General features: G+C 38.3%; 1 protein-coding gene across 1 annotated transcript in view; it reads left to right on the top strand.

Annotated features, from left to right (window-relative positions):
- Positions 1 to 6416: 6416 nt before the first annotated feature.
- Positions 6417 to 21082, top strand: part of GCC2 (GRIP and coiled-coil domain containing 2) — a gene marked incomplete at its 5' end in the record, with an annotated part of 30897 nt that continues 16231 nt past the window's right edge. Inside the window, 11 exons of the mRNA XM_084225675.1 lie at positions 6417 to 6518; positions 9405 to 9467; positions 10127 to 10211; positions 11271 to 11338; positions 12496 to 12600; positions 13404 to 15866; positions 16540 to 16609; positions 17280 to 17380; positions 17461 to 17559; positions 19148 to 19267; positions 20681 to 20845. Coding sequence (XP_084081801.1) covers positions 6417 to 6518; positions 9405 to 9467; positions 10127 to 10211; positions 11271 to 11338; positions 12496 to 12600; positions 13404 to 15866; positions 16540 to 16609; positions 17280 to 17380; positions 17461 to 17559; positions 19148 to 19267; positions 20681 to 20845 — 3441 coding nt within the window. The remainder of the gene's footprint in view (positions 6519 to 9404; positions 9468 to 10126; positions 10212 to 11270; positions 11339 to 12495; positions 12601 to 13403; positions 15867 to 16539; positions 16610 to 17279; positions 17381 to 17460; positions 17560 to 19147; positions 19268 to 20680; positions 20846 to 21082) is intronic.

The following is a 21082-nucleotide window of genomic DNA, read 5'->3' as shown; positions in this document are numbered from 1 at the left end:
GGAATCACTGAAACTGGAAGCATGCATTTACTACATTAGTGTAATTTAAAAAAAAAAAACAAACTTCAGGTCCACAGATTCCTGCCCACAAAGAAAGGATGTCTCAGTAAAATGACTACCCGAGAAAAAATTATCTGCCAGAGGCAGTGCTGTTCATCACAGCAAGGCTAAATACCAGCTTGAGGAGCTTTCTGCTACTTCCTTGGGTTTTGTTTATGATTAACTTGATTTACTGTCTCATTGGTATGAAGGAAAGGTGTTGCCGGCTCTTTCAGATATTTCCACTCTCTTGGGTTGCTCTATGAAACCACGTGAGTCAGCACAGTTTGTCAATCTAATCCTCACTCAGTGCCACAAGAGGTATCAGTAAATGAAAAACATGCTTAACTCAGGAGCTTGGTGACATTTTATGAGCAATGCTGTACAAAAGGTCACACAGATGACCTGTTTGCTCCTCCCTTGAAATCTCAAAACTATCAGAAAAGCAAAATGCTGACAGTGGCCAAAGCCTTATTGGAAAAGGGAGTTGCATAGCAACAGCAAGGATAGAGGCACCATACTATAAAGGACTAGTATCACATTGGGAAAGTCACCTTTGCTCTCACTTCCTTAGGTAACTTTTCACCCAGCTGCAATTCAGCTGCTATAAACAACAGATAGAAAGTACCACAGGTCAGATTGCAGTCCTAGAATACAAAAGGCGAGAAACAAACACTCGATGTGTGGCTACATAAGAAGTAGCTTTTCTTATGCTATTGATATTATCTTTCTATATATTCAGAAACAGGAATTTTAACTATTTTGACAAAATATAGCTGGCAGGAGGATAGAAAAGTGGAGACTCTCTGCTTTTTATGCCTTCTTAAGCCACCATAGCTGAGAGATCAACTTATGGATTCAATCATGACTTGGAAAATGTTTACTAGTGTAAAACTACAGGGAGTAGTTTATTGTTACCACTGAAAATTATTTGACCTGTAGTTATGAAGAAAATTTGGGGAAAAGGTTAATGGGTTGTATGCATCCTTCAAAGGCCATAGATCCTACCATGGTTTGGTGTCTATTTTGACTGTATGACAATAGAATTGTGCTTCTGGGCATATGCCTGGAGGGTGCCCTCATTTAAAGTGCCTTTAACTTCCATATCTTTAGGTCTGGCAGTTGCTATGTACAGAAGAGCTTTAAATGATGTATATGGAGATTTTTTTACTAATACCAACACAAGTTGGTAAGAGATTTAATATATTTTTATGTAAGATACTGTAAATCAATGAGCACCTGCAGAAGGAGATTCTATGTGTACAGTCTATGTGTACAGCCACATTACTTCAAATAATTTAAACTATTGTCACACTTCTGATGCAAACACATGACTCTGTTTACCGTGAGGATAAAACTGTACAGAAATATAGTAGACATAAGTCCTAAAACTACATCCATGCTTTATTTTCATCCAGTTATCTAGATGCACAGTTTTACTAACCTTCTCAGATGCCACATCTTCAATGTCAGTTTAACAAGACTTGTGTCAGTTTAGCTATTGCAATCCCACAGTAACTTCTTTGATGCTGCTTGTTTCTTCTTTCAGAAGAAAGTGCCCCTGCTGGGTTTTGATATTACAGAAACTTTGTTACTCATCTCTAAAAAATGTTTCAGGGTGAGTGCCGATTAGTACATGTTAACTGTTCATGTGGTTCTGTTTTGCAGCTCTGCATTATCAACTTCCAAAACAAATCCTCCCACGGGAATGACTAAAGATTCCTGCTCCAATACAGACTATTTCAAAGACACTGTTGTATTAATTCTAGAATAGTCATATTCCCTCTTAAGCTTGGCTGTCAATAGCAGCCTGGGGAGACATTTTACCTTTGTGTAGAATGCAATCATTTGTTAAAGAGAATGAAAGAAGCACAGAGCACCAAATAAATTAAGGAACAGAGAAGGCAGCTGTTCTGTCTTCCTAGCTAGCATTCAAAGACAGAGGGACAGTGGTTTCCTTTCCACTAATCTAACAGTAGATGATCTGCTTCATACTTGAACTGAAAGTCACTGTTTCTCCAGTTAGGAAAACAGACCATGAAGAGGAAGAAGATTTTATGTAATGTGCCCTATCCATACAGGATATGGATATCATACTTTATATTAATGGTTTACATCATCATGTTCATAAAGAGTTTTACCTTGACAACAAGGTTAATTACTAATTCTGGCATTTTTCAGAAGTGCATTTGCAACCGTGATCGCAGGGGTCTTTGGATGAGAGAAGAGACCAGAAAGTTGCCTCCACATTCAGAAGGCTAGATTTATTATTTTTATATATATATTATACTAAAAACTATACTAAAAGAATAGAAGGAAGGATCTCATCAGAAGGCTAGCTAAGACTAGAAAAGCAATGAATAACAAGGCTCAGACTGACCGAAACAGTCCGAGACAGGTGGACTGTGATTGGCCATTAATTAGAAACAAGCACATGAGACCAATCACAGATCCCCCTGTTGCATTCCACAGCAGCAGATAATCATTGCTTACATTTTGTTCCTGAGGCCTCTCAGCTTCTCAGGAGGAAAAATCCTAAGGAAAGGATTTTTCATAAAACATGTTGGTGACATACATTAACATATTTTAAGCCTGGACTGAAGCTTTTATTTCCCTCACATCTTCAATGAATGCCGCACGGTCTCAGTGTAGGCTGTAGGTGAGCCTAGAGGCACATCGAGAGTGAGAGTTAAGCCCTTCATACTTCTAAGATGCAGCCAAACTGTGCTGCCAGACTGAAAGTAATGGGCTTAGGCTGGATAACAAACAAGGCTCTGCCTGCCCTCCAGACCAAGCACTGTGTAGGTAGATCAGAAAAGCCATCATTCAGCAGCACCTTGTGGTTAATGTCAAAGAGGCAAATTACTCATGGATTCTTTTGCAGAAGGGCTTTGGCATAGGCTGCTGCAAGGGCAGTTGGTATCTATCAGCTGTGTGAGCTCAGACTGCCTTCTGAACTGACGGCTCCCAATAGAATCATATCCATTTACCATGACTGCGGAAACAGAGGCATCACGTCGAAAGCAAGCTACACTGGGTCCTGATGTGGTACAGGCAATATTAATACAGGTAGAATCTTAGGTCAGGCACCTAAAAATTAAGATAACTAATTTTTTTTATTTGTTAAAATTGGGTCTTTTGATTCACAGTAATTTGTCATTGTACCAATAGCACTCAGCTACATTTCCTACTATCTCTGTGTGCAATTAAAGGTTCTCCATGCGCTGTTAACAATAGAACAGTCTTTTGCAGCCAGACCTCAGACCAGGTGTGAAAACAAAATGGTTCTTTGTGTGAGTTTTACATTAATCTATCAAAAGGCTTGTTGGCCTTTGCTGGTGAGAACACCAAACTACCACCTCTGTTTCCTATTATATTTTAAGACCAGAATTAAGGACTGTATATACAGTCTAATTTTTTAACACCCAACCAAATCCTTCATACACAAAATAGCACTGAGATAAATAACTCTTTTTTAACTGTACCATTCTACTCCTGTGGGAACCTACTGAACCTCATCCCAACAAAATGGCAATAGTCAGTCAAATAATTTGCAGTTAATCTGCACAGGGAGTGTGCTTTAAGTTTCCAAACAGAGAAGAATAGTTAATGCACTATAAATTCATTTGTTGTTTTCCTTTATATTAACCTGGCATGTAAAAAAGGCATAGAAGCAGCTCAAAGCAAGAACTCTGACTGGCCCAGCATGGTCAAAATGAAGAATCTGCAATCCTCAGAACTTGTTGCAAAGACAAATTCTACAGCGGCAAGTATGAAATGCATCTGCTCCTTTATGCCGAAAACACATTCCCCAGTAGCAAAATTACAGGCATTTTCTCATTCTGTGCTCTTCAGTAAATTCTTGCAGGTCCAATAATTCCAATGATAGTGAACAAGCATTTGTACCCTGCCTTGATGTAAGGACTAACTACAGCGCTGTGGGACTTGTCTCCTCAATGAAAGCAGAATTGAAAATTTTTTATGCTCTGCCGCAACACATCCCATAAATCTCTTGGCAATCTTGTTCTACATAAACAATGCTATTTAAAAATATGAATTAATTATCTTTTACAAAGATAATAAAATCATGGGATATATGGACTATGTATATTATTCTTGTTTTTCTCACTTATCTTGTCTCAAATTAGCTGCACTTATTATTATGTATCAGCTTACTGTCTCCTTCTAGATAGGTAAGACACAATTCATAAATTGTTTAAGAAAACTTTATCAGACTTTTGCAGGTACAAATCAACATTTTTCTCTACAAAATTCAGAGCAACTTGCACTTTATTGTAACAAACTGAAACAATCAACAAACAAAATCCTCAATCTTTTTTCTTATAGTTATTCTAGAAGCTTTTAAAATTATTCTACCGTTCCCTAACCAGGATTCCTTGCAATCGCTGTTGCAATTGAGGACCAGAATGAAAGACTCTTAAGATAATTTAAAATGTAACTCTGTTACATAAAATGGAGGGAGGGCTGAGCTAGCCAGAATCAGCTCCAGAAAGCCTGCAATGAGTGAGCCGGTAGCTCATTGTCTTCACTACTAACACCTCTGAAAACTCTTTTGTGTCTGCCTTGGATGAGCTCCAAAATCAATTCCCTCCTAGGTTAAATAATGAGATGACCCAAGAGTTGGTACATAATACATACTGTCTGAAGATAGACAGAAGGAACAATTGCATGAAACGTTGTTTTCTCTGTGGTTTTCCAAAAGAGAAGGTTAGTTTCCTACAGTGTTCTTCCCAAATATTCAAATTCAGTTGGAGGCTGACCTCAAAGCACAAGAGCTGTGCAGTATGGCATAGTTTAGGGTGAAACCTTCTGCTCTGGAATGGTTTTGGAAGGACTCTATCTCAAAAAGCTCTTCTTGAAATTATGTGAAATTCCCACATTAGATCAGAGCAACCCAGGCATAGGTAAGCAGTTCAGAGTATCCCAATGTGAAAGGGGAAGGAAAGAATAAATCTGTTTAATGTCCTCTGAAGCTTTTAAAAATTATAATAATAGAAGTAATGAAAAAAACCCATCATGCTGTTTGGTTAGGGATATCTGTTCCTTGCCAGCAACCTCTGTGAGCATGGAACCATGTGCTCCTGCTACTGTTGTGTAGCTGCATAAATAGATATATATGAATATATGTAATGGACAGTGAAAGACTTGGAGGTGGGAAAAAAAATATTTTCTTAGGTATACGTGAAGAACCTTACTGCATTTTGTCACTATTTGCCATTTGAATTTTACAAGAAGAATGACAGTAAGCAGACTTGGAAAAATGAAATCATTCTTCTGAGACAAGCATTTCAACAAACGACTCTCCTTTTTTATTAGAATACATATTCTCTCATGACATTATAATTAATTCGGTGATATTCAGTATTCACCCAGTGAACCATAAACAGAATAATATGCCTAAATTGTTTTTCCCAGGCAATTTCTCATTAAATATCAATTACTTATTGTGAAATATGAAAAATTATTCAGGCACTACCAAAGTGCATGCATGGTAACAATGAAAAATGTGTGCCCTTTAAAGTAGGCATTGTTCCCCTCAAACACCTACTCAAACAGGCATAAAAAGTCTATTTAAGAACATGTAATTACAAGCCAGAACACCTAGGTTCTGCTACTTGCTATGGTAGTCCTTCACATCCATTTTTGAATTTACAGAATCATGGAATTTTTAGGGTTGGAAGGGACCTCTGGTGATCATCTCATCCAACCCTCCTGCCAAGGCAGGGTCACCTAGAGCAGGTGCCAAAGAAATCGTCCACGTGGGGTTTGAGCGTCTCCAGAGGGAGATTCCACAAGACCCCTGAGCAGCTGTGCCAGTGCTCTGCCACCCTTAACTAAAGAAATTCTTCCTCACGTCGGGGTGAAAGTTCTTGTGGTTTTATTTAAGGTCATTGCTCCTTGTCCTGTCGCTGGGCACTGATGAAAACTCTGGCACCATCCTACTGGCACCCGCCGCATTTATTTGATAAATAATTTAAATCAATTTGCGTTTCCATCAAGGTATTAAAAACACGGTCTTAAATCGCTACGTTTCTGCCCGAGCACGTCACCCTTCATCCCACACTCTCCTTATGGCGGCAGTGAGAGCCGCGCCTGCAGCACTGCTTTGCCCTCAGGAGCCTTCAGGAACAGGGAATAGCGGGGTTCACTCGGATTGCAGCCGTACCCCTTCCCTTTCCCCTTTGGATACGGCGGACAACACAAGGTCCCCCGGCAGCGATACCCACTCCCCGACCCACGGCCCGTTCCAGGCGGGCTCAGCCGCCGAGGCCGCGGGCCCTCGATGCAGCCCCGCCCGCCCCCGGGGCGGCGCTCCGTGACAGACCAGCCGAGCCCGGCGAGGCCGGCGTGCCGGGATGACGGAGGCGGAAGCGGCTCGGGGAGGATGTAGCGGCGCTGGCAGCGGCTGTGGCGCCGCGATCTCCCCGCCCCTGCAGCCGGCCGGCCCCGCCATGGAGGTAACGCGGCGGGCGGCGCGGCTGGGGCAGAGGGGCCGCGGGGCCGCAGGGGTCACCGCAGCTGGGGCGGGTGCGGAGGGGGCGGTGCGTGACCTTGGCATGCAGCACGGGGAACCGGGGAAGGCGCGGACCGGCCCCTCCCACTCCGCGGGTTCCTTTCCCTTCCCGCGGTGACGAGCGGAGAAGCCCCGGGGCCACCGGGCGCCCTTTGCCGCCGCCTCGCAGCCCCCGCGCGTGGCGCAGCTGTGAGGGAGGCCGGGCGTGGGAAGGGGGCCCTGCCGCTGCCTCTGCCCTGCGGAAATGCGGGCGCCGGTGCGGGCTGCAAGGGGCTTGTTCAGTGCCCCTCCTGCCTCGAAGGTGGGGACGTCGCCCTGTTGGCACGGGCTGGGGAGAGCGGGCAGCGCTGACTCCAGGGCCACGACACTGGGGTGACACACGGCCAGGGCGTCGAGTGGTGACTGTGGGACGGCCCCCACGGGCGAACAAGGGCTCCTTTTCCACTGAGGTGACCCGATGTGTTAACAGGACGTCAGCTGTGAAACACCTACCAACGCAAACAAATAAAACCACTGAGGTGTCTGTATGTAGTGTAGCTTTTATAAGCACCAAATCCAAAGGCAACATTGAGGAATTTTAAGTTCACACATTAAATTAACTCTCCAGGTAGTGTCTGCTCGTGTGCCACAGTCTAATAGAGGTTGAGTGCCACTGTTGGTTGAAGCAATCACAAGTCAAAATGAGTTTTGATGTGACTTGGTACACTTAGAGTTGGTGATGTCTAATAGTTGCATACTGCTCAGAAAATTGCTGTTCGTGATGACCACTACTGCCACAGTTCACAGCAAAAGCTAGTAGATTGCATTTATGCATTGGTTAGGCTTTCTAAGAGTATGTTAAGCTATTGCAAAGGTAAGGGATGGATAGCAGTTAGAATACACAGAACATCTTGAAATGTGGCATGGAAAACCCTTAGTGTAGGGGGTAAAGTCAGCGTGAAATAAAATCTAAAAAAAGAATGTATGTGTATATATATATATATATGTCAGTAAACTGTGGAAGCATCCAGAATTCAGAATGGTGGACTAGAAACCATGCAGGATTGTATTGGGCTTAAAAGCATACTTAGTAGCTGCTGGCTCACTGCTCGGATGCAACTAATCAATGAAAAGTTCAGGGTTTTTTGGTATCTCATCTTCATAATTTTTCTTCTAACTCAAGTGGGTGAAGCCCTCTACATGAGCTACCTCTGGTTTCTGTTACCAGAACAGCAAAACTGGATGCATTGTTTTACAAAGTACGTGATTCTGCTTCTGTATGTATTAGCTTAAAGGAGTAAAAGTATTGTAAGAAGAAAATTCGTCTGACCTTGCTGTAGTATGGAGAGTGGTGAGCTGTCATTTTCTGAACAGTACATGCCGTTTGTTATAATTCATTATGCTGTCCAAGTGCTAAAATACTAGGAGTGTAAATGTTGACAAAGGAGTGTAAATGTTGCATGCTAAGAAAATCTGAAACTTTATAGCTTTTTTTCTCTAATGCTGTACAGCACATTTTTTCTAATAAGTTTCCTTTTGCCATCTTAAAAAAACCTCAAATACTTAGCATATGTGTTACATAGATGACTATAACTGCCTTTGTCCTTGGTCTGTACTTGAACTCATATTTCTAAAGGTGATGCTTTTTTTTATCTGTATCACCTCTTCTAAATTATTAGTGATTGTCCATTCTCACTCATAGTGGTCAGATCTAGATTAGTTCTTCCTTAGTTTCTACTATAAGGGTTTTGATTTTTTTGGCAGAATGAAGAGAGTAGCAGAATAAAAGTGAGGGTAGGTGTGTATATATACACACACACAAACAACTAAATATATAAAAATACAAATATTTATATATACACCTCTTCACTTTTATACTCATGCACATATGATAGATAGTATGAAGAAAAAAGTAGGTTAAAGGTGAAGGCTTGGAAATGCTATTCCTGATATGTTGGAACGATCTGTTCCCTTTTCCTTTGCAGCATTGTGCCTGTACACATTTCTTTGTGTTCCTGGTTATACATAAGCATATCCCATCTAAACCACTGTAAAGTAACAGTCTTCCAGATTAGATCTGTGGAAGTTTACAGTAAAAGGCATTTTGCATGTCTTTTAGGGATAGAGAGCCCAGAATTTGCAGAGCCTTTTCAGATATGTTTGTCAGACCAGCAATCCTCGTGGGCATGAGCATCTTTTAAAAAAAAGGAAGAGAAGGGTTATAATTTGTCCAAATGAGCCCTGACTTTGCCGAATCTTTTGGAATATATTTGATAGGCTAACAATTGGAGTGATAAACCAGTGTGTTTAAGAAGGAAACAAAAAAAGGTCAGGAGCTTATGTGGTTCAAAAGTTCCCAAGGTTTGATTTAACTGCAACTCCCAACTCCTCTACAAGTTTTTTGGGGTGGATTTTTGTTGTTGTTGGGGGTTTTTTTGGGTGGTTTGTTTGTTTGGTTGCGTTTTGTTGTTTTTGTTCTTGCTTTTTTTATTTTAATGGCTCTTTTAAGAACAAGATAGTGAGTCGAGCTTTTGAAACTGCTCGTAAATAAAATTAATTTGCAATATTGTGTCAGCTCTAGATGTCCATTCAGTAATGGAATAATAATATCATTCTGGTTTGGACATTGGGAGCTTTCCATTCTGCCAGTCTAATAATCACAGTAGATCTTCCTCCGCTATGTTTCTGACTCATCCTACAAATCCATATTGTTTTAAAAATTTAGTTTTGCATTTTTTCTTTTGCTTTCACTATATTCAGTTCCTCTCTGTTTGGAGACTTTCAATTAGTTCTTTTGGTAGTCTTACACCAAAAAGTCTGTTACTGCAGATTGTACTTTATTTTGTTGTAGGTTCAAGATGCTGGGCAGGAGATGGTGGCATCTTCTGGCACACCAGGATCAGGCAAATCAAAGGTAATCAATCCTCACAAACCTAATTTATTTGGATAGCAGTAGTTGCAAGGGTTAGCATGCAAGCTGTGACTAATAGGAAGACAAAGATATTTTTAACATTTCTTCTAGACAGGAAAAATTAACTTATAAACACTAAGATAAAGTGTTTTGGAAACCATGAGGAAAAAAAATCTCTTTTTGATATGTTCACTTCCTGTTATATTTGATAAATTATTAATAGCATCCAGTTTTGGCAGCAGTCTTTTTCATAATGGACACAGAGATCTTTGCATACAGTGGAAGTAAATTTGAACAATGACAATGTTAGGCCAGCATGCTATTTTCAAAATATTGTTCAAATTGTATTACTGAATTGTAATCCTTCCTAACTGAGTTTTCCTAACCAGTGCTGCCCAATTGTGTGCTTCAAAATTGTTTCAGAAAAGTACAGAATGAGGAGTAGTTTCTGTTACTATAATTGAAATAACAGAATTGGATAACATAACATCAGTAACTTGGACTGTTATTCTTCTTTCAAATGTTACATTTCTTGCAAATGTATGGTAAGAGTTTCTTGTCCTAAAATTCAGCTTTTTGGAAGTCTGATGCTAAAATGCCTTGTTTCTATTTCCCTCTGCATTAGAGGAAACTGGTTTCTCTGATACGTACTTTCTTTACAGCTGGACACATTGCCCAAAGAAGACCTCATCAAGTTTGCAAAAAAGCAAATGATGCTTATACAGAAAGTGAAGTCAAGATGTGCAGGTATCTTACTGAAAAGCGCAATTTCTGCCTTAGTGCTTGGCACTACCTGACCCTTTCAAATATCACTGGGTGTTTTTGATGGGTAGATTTAAATTCTAGGCAAAAATACTAGATTTTATTTTTCTTCAATTTTGCTATTTATGGTGGAAGGATAAGGACCAAAGTAATTTGATTAAGAAAGAGAAGAAAAGAAACATTGCTTTTGTAAGGTATAGGTTAATTTTGGTCTGACAGGATGGCACAATGGAACAGTGTAGCTTGTGGAAAAGTTGAACTGGGAATTGTCATTGTCTCTTCCCCATATTGGTGCAGGTTGCTTTTCAGGAAACAAATGGGAGGAGGAATGTCTGGTATGTTTGTGCATAATATAGTATAGTTTGTTGTAGAGTACAATGACTTCTTTAAGACAGATTGCTACTTTATATTTGATCACTTACTGCTTTAACAAGAAATTGTAAAATAGCAAAAAACAAAATTTTATGTTTAACGCCTAAAAGTACCTGTAAATCTGTGCTCTCATGTGCTGTCCTTGTCCACTCTGCAGTCTTTTTCCTCCAGTGGCCCACTGCTTAGACTGGTGTCACTTCCCCTTGTTTGGAATGACAGTTATGCTGACTGCTGGTAGCTGCCCTCTGAAACAATAAGGATACAGAATGGGCTGTACCAGGCTTTTCCTCTGTGTGGTTATTCATAAGGTCTGCTTTCTGCCTATTTTTAGAGAAACAGTAGAAACTGAGTATCTTTCCTCTGATTTAAATTGACCATGAAATAGAAGGTAAGATGGATGATCTTCAGAAGAATTTCTGTCTGTTGTCCCTCTATCCAAGCCAGGAAGTTTTGCTTCCTCAGGAAACCATACTCGGTGTCAGGACTGGAGAAGTAGTACTGAATATTTGTTTTCTTTCTGTTAGTCCTGTCTATCATTCAGTAACAAACAAAAATTGGTGAAGTAAAAGACTTCTTTTATTTGAATAGAGGTGTTGTCAGGCACAGGATTACTAAAATTTGCTGCTGTGATGCAGCATCAATTAATACTGTAACATTTCTTTACATTTTAAGAACTGGAGAAAGAAATTGAAGAACTCAGATCTAAAGCTGCTACTGCAGGAGCTGATGACATTATTCAGGTAGGAATATGTAATTGGTTTCTATTATGTTATGTAAAGTTAGCTGAAATAAATCCACAGAAATAATTTTGTAAAAAGTTAATAGCTTGAAAACCGTCATTCACATTGAATGGAATCAATCTGCAGGAGTCCAAAACACTTCCACACTTCCTAAAACCTTTTTTTTCCTTCTCCCCTCACGTCCTTACTCCACTTGCCAGCAAACACTCATGGTTCTGTGAGGAATAGTACAAAGTAGTACACTTTCCAGACAGCTTACCACAGCACTTCAGTACTTGAAGGGAGCTTATAAGATGTGGACAAACTTTTCAGCAGGGCCTGTTGCAATAGAACAAGGGATAATGGAGTTTTAAACGAAAAGAGGGTTGATTTAGAATAGATAGAAGGAAGTTTTGGGTTTTTTTTTTACACAGAGGGTGTTGAAACATTGGAAAAGGTTGCTCAGAGAGAGGTGGTAGATTCCCCACCTCTGAAAATATTCAAGATCAGGTTGAATGGGGTTTTGAGCCACCTGATGGAGTTGAAGATGTCCCTGCTCACTGCAGGGAGGTTAGACCAGATGGCCTTTAAAGATCTCCATCCACCCAAACTATTCTGTGACTCTATGAATGTCCCCAGCAAGACTTTTCCTTGTTTGGCTGGTTAGACCAGCTTTTGTTTATTTTGGAGTGACCATTGCAGAAAGACTTTAGCCATTTAGAAAAGTTCTGAGACAATTATTTGATGAGATTAGAAACGCATAATTCAAGGTGCATGTCACAAGAAATACTTTTAGGATATGTTTTTCTCAAGATAATGGTCATAGCATACGAAAGTGAAAATTGGTAGTGAAGAGGAATTTCTCAATTAGAGAATTGTTTTGAATAATTTGGATGGAGATTTCTTTTCTACAGAAAGGGAACTTCACCACCATCACCTGCTAATAAAAAGTTAGCTGATCATAAGTACAATTTTCAAAAGAACCCAAAATCATTGTTTTAGTCTCCCTATTTCATATCAGTTTTATCTGGGCTGAAAGCATATTTTAAATTGCTGACTGATGTGTTTATTTGACAAAAAGTGTCATAATCTATATATGAGTTTCTACATTTTGCAGAAATCACTGTTTCCATTGTTAAGAAACCCTTCTTTCAGTGATCTTTCTCATTTAATATTAGGCTCTCACGGAAAGGCTGGATGTGGTGCTTCTGGAAAAAGCTGAAAGTCAGCAGCAGTGCATAGCTCTGAAAAAAGAAAATGTTCAAATAAAGCAAGAAGCAGAGGTACTGAAATGAGCCACGGAACATTACTGAAATATTTCAGAATTTTGTTTATTTTCTAGGTTTCTCTGTTGTGTATCTAATTTTAATCTTTTTCTTCAGTTGCCTGTGTTCTATCTCTTAAAAAATGTAAAAATATATAAAGGCTTTATATATTAAAGTATATTTTCTCTGTACCTCCTAGTTATAGTCATAAATAAAAAATTCTTATATATGCTGTCTAGATCCACAGCTGCAAGAAGAATTCAGTCTGTGCATTAAAAGCCTACAAAGGCTTCAATCAATCATCTCTGTCTTCCCATGGGAGCATGAGTTTACCTTTACAAGGTAAACCTTTAGATATTCATGTGAGGTTTACCTTTACATATTCATAAGAAGGAGCCTATCAGCCAAGGCACCTATATTATATCAATAATCTTAATTAATGATAAGGTGAAGACTGAATTGCTTGCAATTGATGGACGTTGTTATATTCCAGATACCTGGATTTGATGCTCTAAAAGTAATCTGATTTTTAATACATTATCAGAATAGTTGCTAAAGCTGAAGTGTGTTATGACCATTTTGTGAAATTATGCTGGTAAACATAATCTAGGACTTAGTTTTCCTTTCTTATTTTGCAAATGTTCTTGTGCTCTGTGTAGTGTCTTCTGAATTGAGTTGTCCTGATACAGTTAGATATTTAAAAGCTATAACAGTTTTAAAACTGTGGACTACTACGTTTTCTAATTCATTATTGTAAACAGTTCACTTGGAAATTTTGTGTCCTAAATTACCAATATTTAATAATTTGCTCGTTTGTTTAGGCTGCAGTGGCTAAAACAGAAGAATTACAGAAGCAACTGGAACAATCAAGAATTGATTCTCTGGAAGAAGTAAAAGCTCTGAAGAGTGAATTAGCAAATGCACAATGCAAGCACAATGAGGATTTAAAAAAGCTGAAGATGGAATTAGATGAACAAGGGAAGAAACAAATGGAGCTGGTGGAACAGGTTGAATGTTACAATGATAGTCAAAAAGAAGTTAAAAGATTACAAGATGATGTCCAAAGAATTAAATCTACTTATGAGGAGCAAATTTTGGGTCTGAACAAGCAGTTGGAAGCTGTGAATGAAGACAAAAACAAAGAAGTGACAAATCTGCAAGAAACTATTAAAAGCAACTCTCAGTGTTACCATAATGAAATAAAAAATTTGAATGAAGAACTTAAAAAATTAAAAACTGCTCATCAGGAAGAGGTGTCAGAACTAATGCATCGGATTGAAATATCATCTAAAGAAAATGAAGAAAAGCAAAATCAAATAAATCAGTTGCAGCATAATTTGGCAGAGAAAAATGCCGAGGATGAAAGACATGCTCAGACTGACCAGCGTGAATATGACCTGGAGCAGCTGAGAGAAGTGTTACATAAAAATTTAGAAAACAAGATAGATGTTGCAGATACACAAGAAGAAACTTGTGTAAAAGCAAAAATGGAGGAAAAAGTTAGGTACCTGGAGCATAGTTTAGAAGAACTCCAGTCCCAACATAGTATATTAAAAGATGAGTTAACTTATATGAGCAATGTCAAGATAAAACTGGAAGAGGAAATCCATCGTATGAAGGATGAGTACTTTCATGAGCGGGAAGACTTGGATTTTAAGCTAAATGAATTGCAGCTTACAAAAGAAGAGTACTGCTGTGTAATTGAAAAACTAAAATTGGAGCTTCAAGCAGCAGGACAGCAATATGAAACTGCTGCAAAAGAGCACAAATTAGAGATTCAGACTCTGAAAGATCAGCACCAGAGAGAAATTTCTGAACTAAATGAAACTTTATTATCTGGTTCTGAAAAAGAACAGATGGCATTCGTTTTTGAAATGCAGGAACTTAGAGAACAATTTGAAAAGGTAACTCAGGAGAAAGAAGAAGCAGTGTCCAATTACAACACCCTGAGAGAAACAATGGAAACTCTACAGGCTGAGCTAGGCGAATCTGCTGGAAAGATCAGCCAGGAGTTCGAATCAATGAAACAACAGCAAGCTTCTGATGTCAGTCAACTGCAACAGAAACTCAGGGCTGCTTTCAATGAAAAGGATGTTCTTCTTGAAAATGTAAATTGCCTCCAGGAAGAAAGAAAAAAATTGTCAGAAGAGACAGAAGAACTTAAATGTAAAATCATTAGTCTTCAGGAGGACAATAGTGCAATGGCAAGCTCCATTGACCAAAAAGAGATTACTGTAAGAAAACTGGAAGAGAAGATCGTTGCTCTTACTGATCAAAACAGAGATATTTTAAATGATGTAAAATGCTTGGGTGAAGAGAGAGAAGCCCTTCAGGAAACATGCAAGCAAAAACAAGTTAAAATTCAGGAACTTCAGCAAGAAGTAGATTGTGCTAACCAGTACAATAATGACCTGAAGCAAAAGGTAGAGGAATTAACAGAGAGACTGAACGAAGCTTTAATTTCTAAGGGTGAAAATGCTCAAATGCTAGAACAATTAGAAAAACAGATTGAATCTCTGGTGCGTGATAAAGAACAGCTTTCATCTGAAGTGCTCACTCTCCATGAGGAAAATAAGAAACTCATTCAGGAAAAAGGTGAATTAAGTGAAGAGCTGGGAAAGACTACGTCTGAAAAAGATAGTTGTTCAGCATTGAAAGAGCAGTCTGAAAACTTAGAAAAGAAACTACAAATGATGACTGCAGAAAAAGACCATATATCAACATTACTTGAAAATGAACAAGTGCACACATCCCTTGTAAGAACTCAGCTGTACCAGTTAGTTGAGCAAGTGGGGTTCAGCATTTCAGATTCTAATGAAGAATATGATTCTCTTAACTTGTTAAAAATTGCAAATGATTGCTTGTCAAAAATTAAACAAGAGCAGTGCCTTGCTCTTCAAAAGGAGGAGGAAGTAATTAGTTTGCAGCGAGAAGTTGAGAGATTAGAGGAAGAAAATGCAGCTCAACATAGAGAACATAGATCTCTGATTCAGGATTTTGAAAAAGAAAAAATTCTTTTGAGAGAAGAACTGGAAGGAGTGTTGTCTGAAAAAGAAGCGCTTCAACGTGATATCCAGGAGTTGAGAAATGCCAGTGAAAAAACAAGGATTGAAAATCAAGATCTTTTAGCTAATACTGAAGAGATGAGTCAAAAACTTGCTCTTTATGAAAGTCAAATACAAGAACAGCAAAAAGGATCTGAAAAACAAGACGACCTAAATTTCATTCTGGAACAAAAGGAAACTGAGCTTAGAAATGTGAAAGACGAACTGAGTTCTCTAAAGGTTATATTTTGTTATTGAAGTATAAAGACTAAACCTCTAAAGTCTTCAGAATTAAGGTTCAAAGAATACTTTCAATTCTCTCTTTTCTTTTTTTTTTTCCTTTTTTTTCCCTTGGCCTGAAAGTGAGTCTCCCTTCTAGAAAGCACATATTTCTGAGTTTTCTAGCATCTCAGAATTCCCTTCTTCCCCCAGGAAAAAAAAAATGAAACAAAACCAATCATAATGCTTTTTTGACAAAAGTTGCTTGTACTTGAACCTTTATTTCTATCAGTATCTCTTGAAGGAATCAATTGACTAGATGGACAACCTAACCTCATAATCTTTCACCTCTAACTTTCTGTGGTTCCATCTCAAACAAAACTTCTTGATCTGCATTAGCTTCAGGTCTTGGGAATTGCTCGTTTTGTAAAGCTGACAGCTGCAGAATGAAGGTGTCTCCCCTTTTTTATCCTTGGACAGGATGGAAAGCAGCTCTTAAAAGATTGGAATGTTCTGCTTTCAGCATAACTGTACTTGCATCAAGCTGATACAAAGTTGCTCATAAAAGCTTTCCTGGTTGTAAGAACTTAAATAGTTTTAGCTGTAGCTGAAACTTCTGGTGGCTTGTTAGGGACAAAACAGGTACCACAAAGAAATGTTTGTAATACTTCTTTTATCTTTGTTTATAATACAGAATTTAATGGAAACAATGACTGAGAAAACTGATGAACAGTCTTCAGTAGCAGAGCTTCAAGAAAAAATTGGTATCTTTCTCACTTTTTCTTTTATATAAATGATCTGGTTTCTTTGAATTGTTACCTTTTCTTTCTTTGTATGATTGCCCTGTATTTCCACATGTCGAAGAAGATGGGGAAGTGGATATTAATGCATCTTCCTACATTATTCCTTCCATTGGGAATTTAAAATGTTAGCAATTTTAAGTTGGGTATGATTTCATACTTTTTAAGGCTTTTTCTTCCTCTGTCTATAAACAGTGCAGTGATTTAAACTTTATTTTTTAATGTGGGAAATTTATCAGTAAGAATGCCTGAGGTTACCAGAAGCAAAGGAAAGCAACACTGCCAAAACTATTGTTGTTTTATTGCAGTTATTCCAACACAAGCGCAGGAAAGTGCTCCTGAGTTGTTAAATTTATGTAGAAGTAGACAGGAATATCACTCTTAACTGTGATGAAGCTTCTGAAACAGGGAAAGATTGTTCACGGAGAGATTGCCCCAAGTTCTCTGTATGTCTGAATGTTTTGGCTTCAAATTAAATACTTGACTGAATGAAACACTTGAACATCTCCCCATGCTTTATATTTTGTTTGGTTTTAAAGTCATGCTGATGTTTGTGTTCTAATTCAATTTCATTTAATTTCATTTCTTGGGAAGAAATGGAAGGGTAATTTTAAACTTTATGTATTTCTTTTAGGGATGCTCGAAAAAGAATCTGCCGAAAAAGGGGAGAAGCTAAATAAAATTAAAGTGGTTGCTGTGAAAGCCAAGAAAGAATTAGATGCCAGCCGAAAAGAGGTACCCTGACTAATTCCTAATATGAAGAAGATTTTGCATGGGGGGATTTTTTTTAATGGCATACACTTCTTTTTCATAAGGTGCAGACTCTGAAGGAAGAGTTGGATTTGGTTCGATCAGAAAAAGATCAATTGTCTGCTTCAATGAAAGATGTAATTCAAGGAGCTGAAAGTTATAAGGTGAGAATAGTTCTGCATTCACAAAAGACAGTAAACTGTCAGAAAATACTTTGGGTTTGAAGCCTAGCCTGGATATACGTTGCTATTTACTTGCACAGTTATGTTTTGCGAAAGAAATTGTGTCAGTGCAGTTGAATCAAGAATTGTGAGGTTCTCTTAAGGGAACCATGCAGCTGTTGTCAGAAGAAAATGAAACACTTCCTTTCTACTGGAATGCTATTTTTAACCCTTTTGAATCTAGCATTATACACACCAAGCAATATGTTGCTAGGCAAAACCTGTGAATAAATCTGAATAAATCCCTGTGAATTCTGAAAAGTTCATAAAATTGAAGATCAGTTTGAAAATGCTTAAATGATAAAGACAAACTTTTAGTTTCCTGGGATTAAGTCTTCTTGGAACACATCTTTGGGCACATGAAGCAGAAGACAAGTCAGCACTGCTTCCCCAAGAGAAAGCTAAGAGAAAGCTGTTCCCTGTAAGACTTAGGAGAAGAAGCTGAGGGAACTGAGGTTAGGTAGTCTGGAGAACAGCAGGCTCAGGGGAGGTTTATCATTCTCTCCAACCACGTGAAAGGAGGGTGTAGTCAGGTTGGGATCAATCTTTTCTCTCAAGCAACAAGATAGGACAGAGGGAAATGTCCTTAAGTTCTACCGGGGAAGTTTAGATTGGATATTGGGAACAATTTCTTTACAAGAAGGGTGCTTAAGCATTAGAACAGAGAAGCAATGGAATCATCATCCCTGGTGATATTTAAACAAGTAAACACAGCAAACACTTTATATACAAGTATATGAGGTAAACATGGCACTTAAGGACATATGTTAGTGGTGGATTTGGCAGTGCTGGGTTTACAGTTGGATTCAATGATCTTGAAGGTCATCTCCCATCTAAATGATTCTGTGACCTCATTGATAGTATTACATCAACTCTTGTTCCTCCTTCTCCTCCCAAATACAAAAAAGACATTGATCCCTTGAAGTGATTTCAGTGGAGGGATGACAGATTGGTCAAGGGACTGGAATAAGTATGAGAAGCTGCTCAGCCTGCAGAAAACTTTGAAGGAACGTGATAGGAGTCTTCCAGTACCTACAAAGACATTATCAAGGGAAAAGAGTCAGGTTATTAATGGTGGTGCAAGATAAGACAGTAGTTCTCAATTGAAGGGAAAGATTCCAACTGAATACATGAATAAACATTTCTATGCTGTGAGAATGGTCAAGCTTTGGAATAGGTTGCTTAGTGGAGTAGCCGTCTCCATTCTTGGAGGCAGATCCTTGGAAAGACATGATTGAACAAAGCTCTGAGCAACCTGGTCTCACCTCACTGCTGACCCTACTTTGAGCAGGAGGGTGACACCTGCTGAGCTGTCTTCCAACCTGAATTATTCTAGAATGTCAAGAACTGAAAGGGGTTTCTCCCAGAGCCAGTGATGGAATGATACCTTCAATTTCATTCTGATATTTCTGATGTTGCAGTAAGATAACTCATATAATGAAACACTAGGCAAACACACCTCAGAGGTATAGAATGTGCTTATGCAATACATCTTGTAAAAAACAATGCCTTTGTGTTTGTATGTGTTAAGAATCTTTTGATGGAATATGACAAGCAAGGAGAGCAGCTGGATTCTGAAAAAGGCAGAGCAAATAATCTTGAACGTCAGATAGAGGACCTCACAAGACAGCTACAGGTGTCATCCGAGCAGGTCAGTTTTGTATGTGGGTCTGATCTACTGATAATTACCATAAAAATTAATTCTGCCTATTGCTTGAAAGTCCTAATCATGTGATTGTTACTATAGTTTCATAAACTAAGCGTGTTTTAAATAGTAACTTGAAATTCAGAGTGGTTTGTTTGTTCCTTTTCAACATCTGATACCTTACCTGAGCCATGACAAAGACAAATATATCTAGAATGTCTGACTTTGCCAATAGAAAGAGTTTAATTTATCCCAGGTCAATTCACAGAAAACAGCAGATCGTCTCTGGCTTGATTTTGGGCCTACAGCTCTGCTACAAGTATCAAACTTGCAATGTTTCTCTGACTGCACACCTACACTTCTCATAAAGTGCAGTAACCTTTAACTGAGACTTTTCTTCTATTTCTTCAACAAAATTTGGCTTTGGGTTTTTAAAATTTTTTTCTTTATTCAACAGAGTGTTTAAATATACTAAATGAGTTATGGATTCTGCATTTTTCACAAGGGTTAGACTTTAAGATGCATTATAGAGTACTATAACAGCATTCAGAAGAGACTAAAATGCTAATTAAGGGGCTGTGAGACACATTTTTGCAAAGTTCACTGCAATGGGTTTGGTATTTAGGATTTAAACTCCCAGGCCCCATACACCATAGGTCCACCTAGGCCACTGTTTCCTTATAAACACAAGCCAGTAGTAAAAAGCAGTAGTATATTTCTTCCTAGTAAATAGAAAGAAATAAGAAATAATAGTATATATTCTGCTGATTGTGCAGGCTTTGCATTTTTCAAGTTTGTTATAAGGAATTTGTAAATAAAACACTGTTTAGGTAGTTGACATCTTTCACTTATACTTCATTAATAGGCAAAATAAAGAGTAGGATACATCATTGAAAATGTCAAAATTAAATCTGTTAAAGTCATTGCAAAAGTATTGCTGATGTAGTAGAGTTCTTACTGTGTACTGGTGGAAGACTTGGTGGCTTAGTCAAAGTTTGCAGTGCAGCCTTTTTTAGGAGTTAATAGTATGTTCATTTGTTTATAAATACAGCAGCTAGCTGTATTTGAAGTGTGTATTTGAAATACTGTATTGTTCCAAGGAGAAGGTGATAATGCAGAAAGCATAAGTTTTTGAGTATTTTTTTCAGATTTCTTTTGATTCTTGCCATTTTATAGAAAGCTGGGCAAATTACCTGAACAAAATAACCAAAATGTGCTAATGGCTTTAATTTCACCTGTTTATTAATGTGGTTTAAAAGAATTAAGCTGGACAATACTCATCTGTAGGAATGTTGTTTGTAAGGGATTTGGATAGAAATCAGTGTTGGGTATTTTTTTTAAATACAGAAAATATTTTATCTCTTAACATTGCACATAAATTCAGTTTCTGTTCTTACCATTCTACTGTGCTAATTTCAGCATGATCAGTTATCCTCTGCTAATGAAGACCTCCTGGCTCGTGTTGAAACAGTGCAAAATAATGCTAAGCTGCTGGAAACTCAGATATTGGAGATACAAAGAGCCAAAGCAAAGGCTGACAAAGAACTGGAGGCTGAAAAACTTCTAAGAGAGCAGAAAACAAAGGTAGTACTTCATAGAGATGGTAAATGGGCTGAAGCATTGCTTTCAATGGATGTGATTTCTGTTAGACTTTTGTAAACTGTGTTTGCATAGACCAGGTTCTGCACTTTCCCTCCGTGTTACTTGACTTTTTTGAAAACTTGGGCTGTTCATTGAAAGAACTTTGCAAGGCTGTCAGTTCAGGTTAGGTCTAGTTATACAGAATGTGAAAACCACTTCATAGTACTGTTTTTTTTTCTC

This window comes from Fringilla coelebs (genome assembly GCF_963513975.1).
Source record: "Fringilla coelebs genome assembly, chromosome: 2".
Lineage (NCBI taxonomy): Eukaryota > Metazoa > Chordata > Aves > Passeriformes > Fringillidae > Fringilla > Fringilla coelebs.
Note: the sequence above shows the minus strand (reverse complement) of the source record. Positions and strands in the feature narration are given on the sequence as shown.